General features: G+C 36.3%; 1 protein-coding gene and 1 long non-coding RNA gene across 2 annotated transcripts; one reads left to right on the top strand and one right to left on the bottom strand.

Annotated features, from left to right (window-relative positions):
• The first annotated feature begins 209 nt into the window (after positions 1-209).
• LOC149228407 (uncharacterized) lies at positions 210-2,684 on the top strand. Its single transcript, XM_089380769.1, has 4 exons — positions 210-579; positions 683-782; positions 1,697-1,940; positions 2,262-2,684. Exons 1-4 carry the CDS (start codon positions 210-212, stop codon positions 2,640-2,642), a joined length of 1,095 nt encoding a protein of 364 aa, XP_089236895.1. The 3' UTR covers positions 2,643-2,684.
• Positions 2,685-6,003: 3,319 nt separating this feature from the next.
• On the bottom strand, positions 6,004-8,435 carry LOC149228408 (uncharacterized). The gene is made up of 2 exons (XR_016247863.1): positions 8,044-8,435; positions 6,004-6,524 (listed from the first exon to the last, which is right to left on the bottom strand). It is a non-coding gene; the product is annotated as an uncharacterized LOC149228408 (long non-coding RNA).
• Positions 8,436-16,348: the final 7,913 nt, after the last annotated feature.

The following is a 16,348-nucleotide window of genomic DNA, read 5'->3' on the forward strand; positions in this document are numbered from 1 at the left end:
GTAAAATACAATCCAACTAAATCAGTTAACTCTTCAGGTTTACTAGATGTCTTGAATGGGACAAGTAATGCAGTCAACGTGTTTGACATTTATCCAAGATATCTCCGTGTAACTGGCTCCGGAGAAGTGCACATGCTGGAGCAAACAGAAGACATGAACTAATTTCAACGGCAGCTGAGTACATCGGTCTCTATAAAGTGTCAAGGGACATGGGATGGCCAGAAATTATTTCTGGAGTTTCCCCTCTGATTTTCTATATTTTGCTTTGCAGTGCCCTACATGATTTGGAGAAAGTGGAATCTGTAAGGTTTTCTCTTGTAAGGACTTCAAGAGTAACTTGCAATGAGTACCTGTTGTCGCAGTCAAGCAATAATATGACACAGCATCTTCTGCCTCCTCAGCAATCAATTTCATCTCCTGAATCAATATACATTCCTATGTGGAATGAGGAGGTGGCAAAGGGTGTCATTTTCCAGCATATTGTCATCAATTTCTTCACATATGGTTTTCCCGTGTCTCTTCTTGCTCTTGCATTAACATATGCATTCAACGCAACTTTTAATGTGTGGAGGAAGGAGAGTAAAAAAGGATACTAAAATTTGGGACGCAATTGGGCTTTTCCATTACTCTATTCCAGGGCTATTCATTTTTGCCCAGTTTTTTCTTGGTACTCTTGTGGCAGTGGTTATCTATGTGAGTAATTTCATTTGGAGCCTGAAAAATGACAACTTGAGATCATGCAAAGATGAACATAAGATGGAAGGGCAACAGAAAGAAAAAAGGTTTTGATTTTTGCTGTAGTTGCATGGTGTTTCCGCAAGAGCTCACGTTCAATTTCTTTGTTGCTTATATTCCTTTTGGGAGTGAAACCTGGGCTACTCCATGCCTTTTATATGGTGTTTTTCTTGATATATTTGATGAGGTCAACAGTGGGCAGACAAACACGGAAGCTTCTAGTTCTCCTTTGTGAATTACATTTTTCATTTCTGTACCTACTCCAGCTAGATCTATTTTCGGAGGTTCTGGACAGCAAAGGGGATTCAATAAGGTCAATTCTCCTTCACTATGGTGTATCAAGTCATGCAGGTCTTTGGGATTTTCTAAGCATTGCAGTATTATTATGCTTTTCTGCAGTTCAAGATCATGGCATAGAAGCACTCCATTCATTTTCTGCAATTCTGAAGTGTAGCCCGCAATCACCATTTGGTTTTGGCTTCATGAAAGATGGGTTCAACAAATCTGTACTGTGGACAATATGTTCATCCCAGAATTTGACAGATAGTGATCCACACCACACTCAGCAAGTGAACTGGATAAAAAATATATATATCTTTTAACCATAGGCCAAATGTTTCAAGCAACATATCGCTCCTGTGGGACCTACATTGCATGTTTGACCATACTTGTCACAGTATACGTGGTCAATCCTAATTACATAGCATTTGGCTACCTCATCTTTCTTTTGGTTTGGATCATAGGCCGACAACTGCCGGAAAAGACAAGGAAGCGTTTGTGGCTACCTTTACTGATTTATGCCATGCTGGTCTTTATCTTCACCTATGTTTTGAGCAGCTTCCCAAGTTTACAGATGTGGCTCTCTAGAAGGATATTGCTTTATCCATATACAGGGTCGAAGCCTGGAGCTTCTTTGTTTGAGAATATTTGGGAATCTCTTGCAATTTTGATTGTAATGCAGTTGTATAGATATGAAAGACGATCATCTCGTCGACTTCCCAGCTTTTCATACATATGACCGAAATGGCCTATTAGTTCGTCTGGGATCAGGATCAGGAGAACATTTGTCCTCCTCACTAAAACGTTACATCCAAGAGCTTTTGAAGGTGAATATGCAGAGTGCATATGTAGCCGAATGGGCCGCGGAAGAGAAAATAAAACGCAGAGAAATGGTTGCTCCTGAAGCGCGATATATTTTTGGAGTTGTCTATAATGCGACTTTTTGGAGATTCCGGTGACGGAATCCGGCGGAAGAAATTGAGGTTAAATCTTGATTTGTTGCAGTTAAAATGGATTTTTAACTGCATATTTGGATTCAGCGCCCTGAAAAACCCCTGGGACGCTTTCATTGTGCAGAAACTAGCTATCAAACTTGTGATTCCAATAAATTCCTGCCGGATTTCGACCGAAAAAACCCGCCAGAAAAGCTTTCAAAAAGTCGCGTTATAAACAACTGCTATATTTTTGTGCGGAGTATTCAAAGTGCTGACAATGAACATCTTTGCAATATAAATAATAAAGAAGAGGTGCATGAGTGTCAGTGGACAGGTGATGGAGACCCTGCGGTTGCTTTTGTGCATTATCGATTCATTGTTGAGGAAGAAATTCCTGTAGTCTATGTTTATAAACTTCAGTTACAGAAATGTGTGCAAGGAAGAGGGCTTGGCAAATTTTTGATGCTTATCGCACGCAAGAACCAGATGAAGGCAGTGATGCTTACTGTTCAGAAAAGAAATATATCTGCAATGAATTTCTACACTAGCAAACTAAGATACATAATTTCCAGCATATCACCATCACGAGTAGATCCACTGATCGGAGCAGAGAAGAATTTGGCGCACATCCTTGACACCTGGCCCTTCACTTCAGCTAAAAATAAACAAAGACATCTGTTACCAGAAGAATAGGATTCGTATTCTTATCTATGACCTCAGTTAGTCACACAATGGGGTCTGCGCTCCAATTTTTAGTCTTTTTGGTTAGAGAATTTCGAGGAGAAAGTTGTTCTTTGTTCTATTTATGTAACTTCAGGTGAAACAGCGCCCAGGTTTTTGGGTTGATCTGTTTTCTCCTACAACAGTCTTATTTAATGTATTAAAAATCATTTGTAAGAGTGGGAGAGGAGGAGAGAGTTTCGAGAGCTGGTGGAGAACAGAGAGCTTTTATTGTACAGTCTTAGACAGAGATTTTAATGAATAATACCGCTCTGACCCCTGAGATTCCTGTGGTATGACAATTTAGCATAAGTTTTCCTTCTGTTTCATATGTAACCTGTTATGTTTTCATTTCACTTCATGATCATTTCCAATTGAACAAATGAAGTGTTTAGGTAGAATTCATAATATTTTATGCTCTGCCTATAAGTTTGTTCATATTTAATGTTTTCTTCTGTTTGACAAGGATTCATCCTCTATGCCCTTGTCAGCTCCTCAGCAGTCTTGCCATTCCAGATACAAACTTGCTGAAGAAGAATCAATCTCTCATTGACTGACAAGACGGAGTCTAATATAACCTATGTTGCATGAGTTTCTGGAAAATGGGAACGTTGGGAACTTGGGTATGGGTGTCGGGAACGGGTAAAGGTTTCCCCAAAATTTACAAGAAACTGGGAACAGTAATATTATATAATAAAAAAAATAAAAAAATATATAATTATATAATAATCAAAATTAATATTAAATCAAAATATTCAAATATTAAAATCAATTTAAATATATAATCTCTCTTATATATAAATATATTCTCTGGGTGTTTCTCTTCCTGAGTCTCTCCCTTTTATATATATAAAATATTAAAATGTCAAGTTCATTATCAGTTCTCTGACACATGACCAGTATTTGAAACAATCGGTCTTAAAAATACAAAGGAACAATTTTACCTATGTTTCTCTAGTTATTCTTATGAGAAAAAGTAAAGTGACTCTAATGGTTAAGCATTGACTGCCACATACAACATGCACACAATCTTCTACAATACATATACATAAACAAAAAAATAAATACTCATCAGCATGACATCCCAGATATCGCCCTCACATTGAGGTGTTACACGCTTCCTTAACCCATCAAGAGATTGCTCCAGTTTCTCAATTAAGGATATCGATGTTAAGGATGTCTTTGGCCTTTCTTCCTGCGAAGGTTTCAACAAAGCTTCATGTTTTGTGGGCAATTCAACATAGTTATCTACGTGCTTTGTATTCCCCAACCCCAGGGAACGCGGGAACTCCAAAAAAAAGTCTTCAAAGCTCCCGGAACTTTCTCAAGCTCCCGTTGCAGCTCCCACAAAAGAGGGAATGTTCCCATACAGTTCCAAAGCTTCCGGGAGCGCGAGAACCACTGGAACGGGTTTCCCACCTCTAGGGAGCCGTTCCCGTGTAACAGAGCATATAACTTTACTGAATCGTTTGTTGTTATGTTGATCCTTGTATTTTTATTCAATATTTAACTTTTGAACTTTTTGCCAATTGTTGTGATGCATGGACCATTTTTGCGGACTAATTTGTAGGAAAGATCAAAAGAAGCAGAAAAAGTGCTTGCATGCTGCTATGATTTTTAACCAGAAATATATCATTTCGTGGACTTTTTGTATACTAACAAGGCCTTTTTTCGGAACACGTGCTTATTGTCGTTTCTTTGGGGAAAGATTAGAAGCTAGGACTGTTTGCATGCGTCTATGCTTTTTAGGAAGAAGATTAATATGCTTATGAAAAATGTAATGTTGTATAAATATTAAGAAATTTTGGATGGTTTTACAAGGAAAAGAATAAAAAAACAAATTAAGCTTTAATTCAACTCCAGATGGGGGTCTTTACTCTTAACACGTGCTTGTGGAGCTATTTTATGGTGGTGGATTTCAATTTTCTCAATACTATTAAAGAGAACTGTTTTTGTAAACGCGTGAAATCCAAAGGTATGTAAAATTAAAAACCTATTTCTCATACCTACGAATAGCTAAATGGCAGCACTAAGAATCACTTAATTAAGCGGTCGAGTAATAAATTGTACAATAGATAGGCTTCATGATTAATATAACCCCTGCCAAGATTAGTCAAGCTAAAACTCTTCTTCACTTGACAAAATAAACCCACCTAAATTTTCTGTTTTTCTTGGGTCCTATCGATGAATGTAATCAGATTTCTCCCAGACAGTCTTGAAATGTAGAGCCTTGAGCTATTACACTGGTAGCAGATTCAGACAAAAACTGAAAAGTTGTAAAACAGCAAAAATGTACTTTTTTATTCAAAGGAATAACAAAAAAGTAATATTTACAGTGAAAAAAATAAACATAAATGACCCTAGCATGTCCTCCGAACTATAATAAATTAAAACACCAGAATACGAACCATTCATTCAGTTTAAAAGAAAATGGTAAAATTCATTATTACATTGCAATTCATTATCTAATTAACATTAGATTCATTGTTTTCACATTATTGAGGTTATCTAATAACTGAGCCAATAAATGAGGCCTAGCCATGTTGCAAGCCTATGCCAAAACATGCATTGATTAGAAAGGACCCTAGCTTTTCTATAACATTGAGATAGTATAAGAGAAATCTACTCACACAACATGTGCAAATCTTGAAACACTCTATAGACCGTCCCGAAATAAATTTACCGTTCGATCATATACATACAGCATTAGCATGCACATGCATAACACAGACACTTCGATATTAATTCAAAGTAATACCCTCGGTTATTTTCCAAGGAGAACGAGATTGAAAGCCCAAACGCACAGCCAACCTTTTTAAAACTCTTCAGGTATACTTTAAATGGTAAAATCCATTGCCCTTCCTCTCTCAAATGCCTGCAATCCCACTTTACCAACACGCATTTTTCACAACAAACAGAAAAAAATGTCTACTTATTGGCCACAACATTCCAAGGCATCAAATTATCACAAGTCAACAACACTAAAGCAGATAGACAATGACAAAAGTAGTTGTAACGTGATATTCCCAAACGCACAGCCAACCTTTTTAAAACTCTTCAGGTTATACTTTAAATGGTAAATCCATTGCCCTTTCTCTCTCAAATGCCTGCAATCCCACTTTTACCAACACGCATTTTTCACAACAAACAGAAAAAAATGTCTACTTATTGGCCACAACATTCCAAGGCATCAAATTATCACAAGTCAACAACACTAAAGCAGATAGACAATGACAAAAGTAGTTGTAACGTGATATTCCACTCGGAACGCACTTACCAGCAAAGGTACTTATAGATAATACAAGTATTTTTTTCAGTAATGAAAACAAAAGTATTGAAAAAAAACCTAACAAATTCAATATTCAATACTCTAAAAAGCACTGAATTCAAAATAGGGTAACACTAGCAAAACGTTAACAAAGTATTGTCCATTGTAATATTTTCAATATTCAATACTCTAAAAAGCACTGAATTCAAAATATGGTAACACTAGCAAAACTTTAACAAAGTATTGTCCATTGTAACATTTCAACTGTAGCGAAATATTATAGTCCGATAGTGGCAAATAACAAGAAACGGCCTCTGAAACGCATGTAGAGCGTATGTTTCCATGTGCTACCCCTCTGATGAAAATAAAGATGAGAACATCCAAGCAGGCTACACACCATGCAAAAAATTGCATTCTCCACCACAGCAAGGGCTAGGAAGCACACCATCAAAAACTGCAAAAAACAGTATTAGATGTCTCCAGCATCCAAAGCTATTCCGGAAACAGCCACCCATGTTAAGTTACTTAGATCTCTGCCTCATCTTCCTGCGCTTCCTTTTGAGCCTCCTCATTCGCTTCTTCTTCCACTGTGAAGAGAATAAAGTAATTTAAAATTACTATTTAAGGGAAAAATATCCACCACTGGAGAAACCGGAAATAGAATAAAGTTTCAAACTAGATAGATCCTTTACATAATGTAATACAATGTCAGAGATATCTAAAACCAGGAGAACCAACAATGACAGCATGAGCAAACATTTACATGAAATAAACTCAGTCTAACCGATCTCCTACTCGAGCACCTTCAATCCCATGGAACAGAAAATACAATTTTATTTACAATACAAGTTCTATATTCTCCAAATCTGATGAAATGAAATGAAAAGATCCCAAAGTCTTGACCTTCAATCCCGTGGAACAGAAAATACAATTTTATTTACAATACAAGTTCTATATTCTCCAAATCTGATGAAATGAAATGAAAAGATCCGAAAGTCTTGACTGAATATCTATGACAATTGATGTATTTATACATTATGTCAACAAAGGCCATATATGTTGAAAGTAAAAACTAGACATTTGAAGGCCATATATGTTTGAAATTAAAAACTAGACATTGAAGATTGAAGAGACTCCACTTAATTTTGGATAAGAAAACCCAATACACAAGTAGTAAAATGCAATAAATATTAAAAATAAGGATACACTTGCAATTAAGTGCTCTAAAAATGTTGAACAATAATTAGAGATTACACATCTGTTACTCCTTTTTTCAGTCTTTTTTGGAGAGAAGACAGTACACATCTATTCGGCTCTGAATGTTATCGAAAAGAGACATGTCTATGTATATTCTGATTTCAACTATAAAATATCAAATATAAATACTTGCATGGATTAAATATAGAGACTTTCGTGGATTACAAATATTGCGCTATCAATATCCAGATTCCAGATTGAAGAGAGAGAAATTTTTCAAGTTCTGTTAACGTCTACGTTCAGACGGCAATTAATTCAAATAACCTTAAAATGTCAATCAGGAGATTTACAGGCCATGGAATAGAAGAATGAATATCCCATTTGCGTAGACCCATTAATTACATACAAGGGCATCGATTGTTTCCTAATAGAATAATGGAAAGACCTAATCGAGAATGGGAAAAATGCTCCAAATAATAGACAACTGCAGTCTACAGTGCAGGCCTTCCAAGACTTGTTACATAAGAGTGTAAATGCAAATGGAGCATTGGGTCACTCAAAATCGTAGCAGTGAAAATTCCTCTGAACGGGGAAAGACTGAAACTGTAATTACATCTCAATGCGGCCCATTTACTAGATAACCTCTACAGCAAAATTACAGCAAAATTCCTGTCCTGGACAGCCAGATGATAGAAGAGGAAAACAAACAACCAAGCCATAAATTTGTAAATGGAGCAAAAAAAGGAAAAAAACGAAGAATACAGGCATCTCAAAGAAAAGCCTTCCATCTGAATTAAGGGACATCCAAATAAATAACCAAAAAGCAAAAAAACCATAGCATAATAACAAACCCAAGCAAAGGACGAACAAATATACGCAAGAGTCCGTAAAATCGAAACGAAGACTAACCTTGGCCCTCATTGCAGGTGCGAAGAGTAAAACCTTCCGATCGCTATCAAATCGCCAGAACGCTTACTCTAACCCTCCAACAGAGTTGCCTTCCACATCTCCAGCCAGACGCTAAAAGGAAGCTCCTTAGGGTTTTACATTTATTTTGCAAATCTTAAGGACCATGACTAAATTAATAATTGGCTTAGTATCTTTTCATCTTCATGGTTGGTTGGATGTAAATAAAGTTGTATTCAATATACAAGATGAAAAAAGCACTAAGTCAATTATTGGCTTAGTGCATGGTTTTTAACATTTGCTTTCATTAAAAGATATAATATTATATAGTTTTTTAATTTGAATGGTTAATAACAACATATCATTGAGATGGAGAGATAAGAAGCAAGGAAGGAAGTCGGTGATCAACTTGTTGGTTACACAAAATGTTGCTATGAGAGTTGATAAATTTGTCTCTTCAATGAGCATGGCCCTAAGCACTCCTACCAAAGTAAATAAGTTAAGTTTTTGTCTCTTTAATGAGCAAGGTCCTAATCATGGGGTGAATCAATCAAGTTTCGTGGGCAAGTAGTGAATTATTTAGAAAAAGTGGGAAAGGTGTATAAATATGTATCTATAGCATAAAGTGTAAAATTTGTTAGGTTGTAAAGTATATAGTATCTACACAATTTTGCACTATAAGTTTTGTTGGCACAAATTATAAGGGTAGAAAGTAAAGGGGCATTTAATGTCAATTTTGTATCTAGAGGACCCAACTTGATTAGAGCCAGAGTTTGGGTTTTTTCATAGGTTTTGAATGGCCTAGGCAATATCTCGAGTTCATAGGAGGTTCTACATGGTTCAAGGTTTATAGGGAGTGGGTTGGATCTGGAAGTTATTAGCAAAAATAAGAGATCGATAATGAATAGTTAGGGCAATCTAGTTGAAAATAGGGTGAAAAGGGAAAATAATAGTGTTAACCAAATGAAGAATCAAGTTAGAATGATTTTAGAGGAAGACTTATTGTTGGATTAGGGCATTGAGTATTCTAAAGAAAACCCTAATATGAAATTTTCATGTCACCAATTTTCAAAACATACATGCTTCATTGGCTACAAAATGTAGGTTCTAGTACTAGGTTAAAGAACAAAAATTCATCTTTTCACAAAACTTTGGCTCACTTTTATGTTTAGATGGAAGGAAGCCTAGAAAAAAATGTTAGAAGCTCAAGGTATCAGGGGTCCTCATTCTTATCTCTACAGAGTTTCTCTACTTGTTTTGACCTAGGGATGGAAGCCTCCTATAAAATTCTGAAATGGGTTAAGCTTCCTAGGATTATATTGAGCTTTTATACTAACAAAATATTAAGAGGAATTAGAGATAGCCTAGACAAAACAATTAATGTTGATGACTCATACAAATCCAATGTTTATAGGACATTGACTTATATCTTGGTGGAGTTGAATTCAAGGAAGGACTCTCAAAAGTTTGGAGCTTGTGGCATGGAAAGTAACCCATATTCAAAATGTTTATGGTACATTTTGGAGGATTGTACTCAATCTTTTTCTAAAAAATTATGGCCAAAAAAGCCAATTCAAGGGACGAATGGACAGGATGGTAAAAGGATGCCAAGTGTTGTAGGATTGGCTTTGACACAAAAGAAGAAGAAGAAGAAAAACATACTCAAATCAATCCAATATAGCCTAGTCTTGAATGCAAGTGAGGATTACATGGTGCAAGGGAAGGTCAATCAAATATCTCAAGAAGAACCTAGCCAAAGTTCTCTTTCGAAAAGAGATGACACACAGGATAAAAAGCCATCATAGAAGAGTTGGACTCTATAACAATCAAATATGTTTCAAGTAACTATGTTCCTCGCAATTATGAAATTACTCCTCATTTGAAAAAGGGTACTTTTAATTTTAGCACACTGGCAGTTGGCTCACCCTTGTATAAATATGCAGAATCCCATCAAGAGGTTTTCAAGGAAATAAAAGGAATGAATCATCCAAAAATGGGTAGGGTGACCATAACATAGTCCCCACGAAAGAGAATGGTAACCCATCACTTCAAAATGGTAGTTGGTCCTAGGAAGATTTTAAACACAAGAGTCATGGTCCTTATAAACTATTTTGGAGGAGCCTCTAGATGCCAATAGTATGTTCAGATATCATTTAGGATCTAGAATGGGAGGAACATCCATTGGGGAAGAAGCTTCTGAATGGGGTTTAGGACTTAATCATTTGAGGGATCCAATCTCATTTCTCCATTATGTATTAGAAAAACCTCTAAAAGAAATTCAACGAGGTAAGAAAAAATCAATTAGAGGGGTCCTTGGAGGATGACAAACCCCCTCAAGGGTTACCCAATGATTATTTCATCCATGAGTGTGGAGGTCTAAGAAATTTCCCCAAAAACATGATGTGTCTCACTCAGTGGTACTTCACGAACCAAATGTGATTTTGTTGTAAGAAACAATGGTTGAAGGGCATAAGGTGTTATCACCTTAAAATTGTTCACTTGCATCAATCTAAGCAATTTTACTTGAATATATTGCTTTGGTATGCATAGCCATCATCCTTTGCTCCATTTCATCGTCATATGATTCAAACTTATTAGAATCAGTCAAGCCAACCTTAGAAATTAACCGAAGTTATCCAATGCAAGTATTGGCTCATTAACTGTGTGCAAATAGTGTAGATAAAAGCCCAAAAACTGCACTACCCCAAAATTCATTATTTTTCAACTATTTTTTTATCCAATTAATGCACTCTGTTGAAAATGCAAAAAGAAAATCCTAATTTAATTTTGTTCTTGAATTAAATTGGGAATAAAATTGTAATTCCACATCTCATGAAAACTTGTAATAGTTAACTAAGTTAATTTGACCTAGTTAGCTCAGTTAATTCGAGTTGAGGGTCTAACTAGAGTCATGTAGAGTATCTCCTACAATTAGGAGCACTAGTTGAGTTTATTTTGAGTTGTAATTAATGAATTCAGTTTAATTGAGTTAAAGTTAGTTAAACTAGTTCCAATTGATGGCGTAATTAGTGGGAGGTCTAGTATTGTGGCGATGTCTGCAGTCGAGTGGGGTGTTGCCTGTAGTCAAGTGGGGTGTTGCCTAAAGTATAGTGGGGTGTTGCCTGGAGTGTAGTGTGGTGTTGCTTGAAGTACAGTGGGGTGTTTTCTGAAGTGTAGTGTGGTGTTGCCTGGAGTATAATGTGGTGTTGCCTGAAGTGCAATGTGGTGTTGCCTGAAGTGATCAACCAGTAAACTGAAGGTTCACTCATAATTAACTCATGCATGTCAATCAGAGAAAGACCCAGTTGAGATTGGAGTTCTGGGACACTGTACTATCAGTTTTAAAATCATCCAAATTAAACAGATGGTGCATGCAATTAGAGGAATGCCAATGAGGATTGCACAATTCATAATTGAGGAATTTCCCAATTAAATAGCGGTTAATTCCGTGAGGAACAACGCAAGGAAATAGGGACTTGGGAAAGCAAGAAATTGGCTAAGTATTGGTCTACGCTTGTTTAAGAAGAAGTGAGGCAAATAGAGATAATGCAGAGGTTGTTCAGACTTGAGGAAAGCATTGTAATCTTCTCATATTTTCTGACTAATGCAATATATAGATAGTAGGGGCTTTTAGCTGTTGTTTTCCCCAGGAAATCATTGTGTTGTGTGTGATTGAATTATTTCTCTTGTATGCTTTGTGATTTCATCGATGGTTTATTGTTTCCGCTAATGAGTAGAGTAGATTCAAGCCAATTGTTTTAGCACATTACAATTTGTAGTTTGAATATACAAGGAATTTTTACACACTTGACTTGTCGTAATGGAATGCTAGATATACGTAGACCTCATCAAACCTTAATTTCTATCATTAACCATGGATCTAGTCATATTTAACCACTGCAAGGAAGACCGTGTTAACAAGATTGTTCACCCTATAACTATAAATAAAGTTGTTGAGGTCACTCATCCACATCAATCCATATAAGGTTATGTTGTAATAACACCACCAGAATCCTAAGAACATTCTTCTCTTGATTATACTTTTCAGAGTTTTGCCTTCTTTGTTAATCAAGGTTGGAGTTGGAGCACACCAAGGATGCAAAGGTCCCATCCCAAGGAGGGGCTTTAGAACCAATTTTCCTTCATCAAGCTTCTCCATCAAGTATTGTTGTACTTTGCCATACCATTAAAGAGATAAAATGTTCATATTCGTTATTTCTTTCTTCATGTTAAGTATATTTCTTCACATAGTTGGATTTCAAATCTTGTATCAATTAAGTTTCCATTAATGCAAACACAACTAAGCACTACAATTTTCAATGCATTTATCATTTGTTTGTTTCTTTATCCACAACCATTAAGTTAAGGGGCTTGTTTTCTCTTATGACAAAAACCTACCAACATAAGACTATAGGTTTTTTAGGAAAAGTAATGAAGGATTGGGATTTCTGTGTGTGGAAACAATAGGAAATTTTAGGGGTTCCTAATTGCTAGGAAAAATTCCATTTCCTTAGTCAATTATTATGGTATATATCAAGTTCATGGACATATATTAAATTTCAACAATTAGGTCAGAAGGTTTATGTGATTAATTGCTATGGCCCTTGTGATGAAATAAAAGCATATTAGGAGGATTATTTCTTTGTGGAGTGCACAATGAATGAGAGGCAATTGTTGGGGAAGACTTGAGTTTCACTTTAAATAGATCAAAGGTGTGTGTGGGGAGGGCAAGGGGGGGGGGAATGTAAGGTTGGATAGGATGGGGGATGTAAGTTTGGATCATATGGTAAACTTTTGCAAATATAAGATAGAAGAAGTGGGGTTGGTAGATGTTAAACCTATAAAACATGTGTTGTGTTATTTAGTCGTCACTAATAAATCCTTTACTTTGTCAATTAGGGTTGTAACTTGCGAGTTGTTGGCATAATATGTGAAGGAAATGAGATGGAGTATAAATTGTCCCACTGACTAATCAAGCAGAGCAATCACTCTATGGTCTAAATCAATAAATAAATTCTAGCTTAGTCCCAAAACTAATACTAAATTCAATTAATAGTCAAAAGCTTCTTATTTTGAATCCTATGAATGTAATCATAAACAACTAAGTGATCTATGCATAAGAGAAGACTTGATGCTAGTAAACACACTTTGATTTTAAAGGCCAATTACTATTCCTTTCCCTAAATCCCCTTGCAAAATCAAGGATCCAATCATTCACTCTGTGAGACAGTGTTCGTGTTATCAAAAGAAGGTTGGATTGAAGAATTAGTGGATTCTAGCAATTGTACTTAATCACACAAGACCAAGTGCTGGAAATTCAAATTAGGGCATTGAAAATGTCAGACAAAGTATCTACATTAAGACAATCAAAGAGCGCTCAAACAAAGTATCAAACCTAGGTGTAAAGACTATGAACAAAGTTGATGCTAACCAAATACTATGTAAACAGTGTATTAAGAATATGAAACAAATTAGCTATATAGAGGCAACAAATAACATCCAAATAGAATATCAAATTCATATGTGAAAACTATGAACTAAATCAATGCTTAATCAAATGTTGTTCAAATAGAATATTGAAACCCAAGTATAACAATTAGGAATGAAATGGTTGTTGGTTCCTATGACTTAATCTCGTAAATATTCAAAGCATTGTTGTACTTATAACAAATGTAATCAATTTAATATCAGAGGTTAGTGATATTCTTTTAAATCTCATGATAGACTAAGAGAAATTAAACCAAGTAAAGGAGCAATGTATTACATAGTGCAAATCTTAATACGATATTTAATCAAATTCAAGCCTAAGAATAAACATCAACATTGCTCATATATATAAAGTCACACAACTTTACTTTGACAAACACTTTACACACACAGTTACAAATATAGCATATTACAACACAAGTCGGAGTTAATATACCACTATAGGAAAGCAACATAGTTGTTGTAATGAAACCTTCTAACTATAGGCTACACTAACCAATGTAAAAAGTAGCAACATGTTCCAAGTGAGGGATCCTTCCCATTTGGTAGCATGTTAATTAGCTTTCAATCATAGAGAAAGAATCATAATGAAACCATCAAGATCAAAGTATGGGTCAGAGCTTCTCATTGAGTAGAGAGATAGGTTATTCACTTGCAGGTTGAGCTCAGAGCGAGCTAGCAATTGTAATACATTCTCTATTCATCTGATTAATGCAAACATGCTTAAGGGGTTTTTAGTTATTGCTTTCCCCTATAAAAAAATAATATGCGTTTGTGTTATTTCTTATTACATATAAGAGATTGTTGTTCTAAATTGTGAATTAATTTCCACGGAGCAATAGAGTAGAGATGTGTCTCTTGATTTAGATTAAAATTTCTTGAGCAGTTGCAATTCTATCACCATATGTTTGCATGGTATCATAGTGAGATTCACATTAGAATGGGAATTTTGAAGTTGTTCCTCAGGAGGTTCAAATTTGCAGCTTCAGTGTAGCAGGATCTCTTAAGAGTTGGGAATATGACCTTCAACGGGTTGAGATTAGAGTATGCCTTGGAAGGAAGCTCGAATTTCCTTGTATAGAGGCAGTGCTCGATGACAATGGATTGCTAGAATATGTCATGGCGGACATTGCAAAACCAATATCATCTGATTCCCATAACCTAGCTCAATGGAAGAAAGATGTAGCCAAGGCGAGGAGAATAATCTTGGAGGGAGTCTGAGACCACATTGTCTTAAATATACATGGGAAATAAACTCCTTTAGAAATGTGGAAGGCACTGATAGAGCTGTTCGAGAATAGAATTGATCATAGGAAAATGGCCCTCAAAGACAAACTTTGAAATATCAAGATGTAGATGAATGACACTATTCCGCAATATCTCTACAAATTTACACAAGTTCGTGATGAGCTTGGATGGGTTGGTGTGACTATTACAGAAGATGACCTGGTGAGCCTAACTCTTCCAGGCCTTCCCAAAAGCTGGCATAGCTACTAGAACTTGATGAATGGAAGGTAAAATTAACTGAAGTGGGAAAGGTTATGGTCTAATTTGGTTCAAGAAGATTTCAGTAGAAATAACTGGGATAGAATTTCATCCAAAGCAGAGGATGAAGAAAAATTTGCATTAGTTGGAAAGGGAAAGAATGGAAAAGGGAAAATATCAAACCAAACCAGAATCTAGCCCAAGGGGGAAGAAGAAAGACTTGTCCAAAATCAAATGCTTCAATTGTCATGAATTCGAGCACTATGCTACGAAGTGTCCACACAAAAAGTCTAGCAAGAAGAACTCAGGAGGAGCAGCAGGTGAAGCTTTGCCTGCATAGATCAAGCTTCACTTCACCCTTATCGCATGCATGGGCAACACAATGATGGGGAGTGTGTGGTACTTGGACTCTGGTGCCTCGTTCCACATGATAGGGTGTAGGGAGTTTTTCAATGACCTGGAGGAGAAAGATCTCTAGATGAATATTGAGCTGGGGTATGACAGAAGGTATAGTGCTACCGAGATTGGTATAGTAACCTTTCAGAGGGACTTGGGATCCCCTCTTCACCTCAAATATGTCATGCTTGTGCCAGGCCTAAAGAAGAATCTCATTTCTGTAGCAATTTTGGAAGACCGTGGTTATGATGTTATCTTTAGCAGAGCTAAAGATTCTAAGACACATAGGTGAAGTAGATCAGGGTTCGTGTGAAGAACCTGTATAAACTTGATGTGGAAGATTGTGCTACATTAAGCAGTAAGGCAGAGAAAGTGCAGAGCCGCAATGTTGGCGAACTTTGGCATGAGATATTGGGCCATTCGAATCATGGTGCCTTAAATATTATGCAACAAAAGTTGTGCCTTAGGGAAGTATGTAAAATCCACATTCCATGATTGAGACAACAAAGCACATGCAGTCTTGGAAAGAGTCCACTCTGATGTTTGTGGACCTTTCTCGACAACCTCCACTGCTAGACATAAATATTTTGTTATTTTTATTGATGATTTCTCAAGGAAGTGTTGGATCTTCTTCATGTGGAAGAAGGATGAGACATTCTCCAAGTTTGTAGAATTCAAGGCACTAGTTGAGAAAGAGACCAGCAAGAAGGTGAAGGCTCTCAAGAGTGACAATGGAGGTGAGTATGTTTCAAATGACTTCAAGGATTTATGTGCAAAAGAAGGCATTCAAAGAGAGTTGACAACACCCCACAACCCACAACAGAATGGGGTAGCTGAGAGAAAGAACCATAGCATTGTTGGAGTTGCAAGAGCTATGTTACATGACCAAGGCCTACCACTACATTTGTGGGCAGAGGCATGTAACATAATAGTCTGCTTG

The sequence above is a fragment of the Pinus tabuliformis genome, chromosome J, assembly GCF_031772625.1.
Source record: "Pinus tabuliformis cultivar Carrire ecotype Pingquan chromosome J, CPIR1, whole genome shotgun sequence".
Classification (NCBI taxonomy): domain Eukaryota; kingdom Viridiplantae; phylum Streptophyta; class Pinopsida; order Pinales; family Pinaceae; genus Pinus; species Pinus tabuliformis.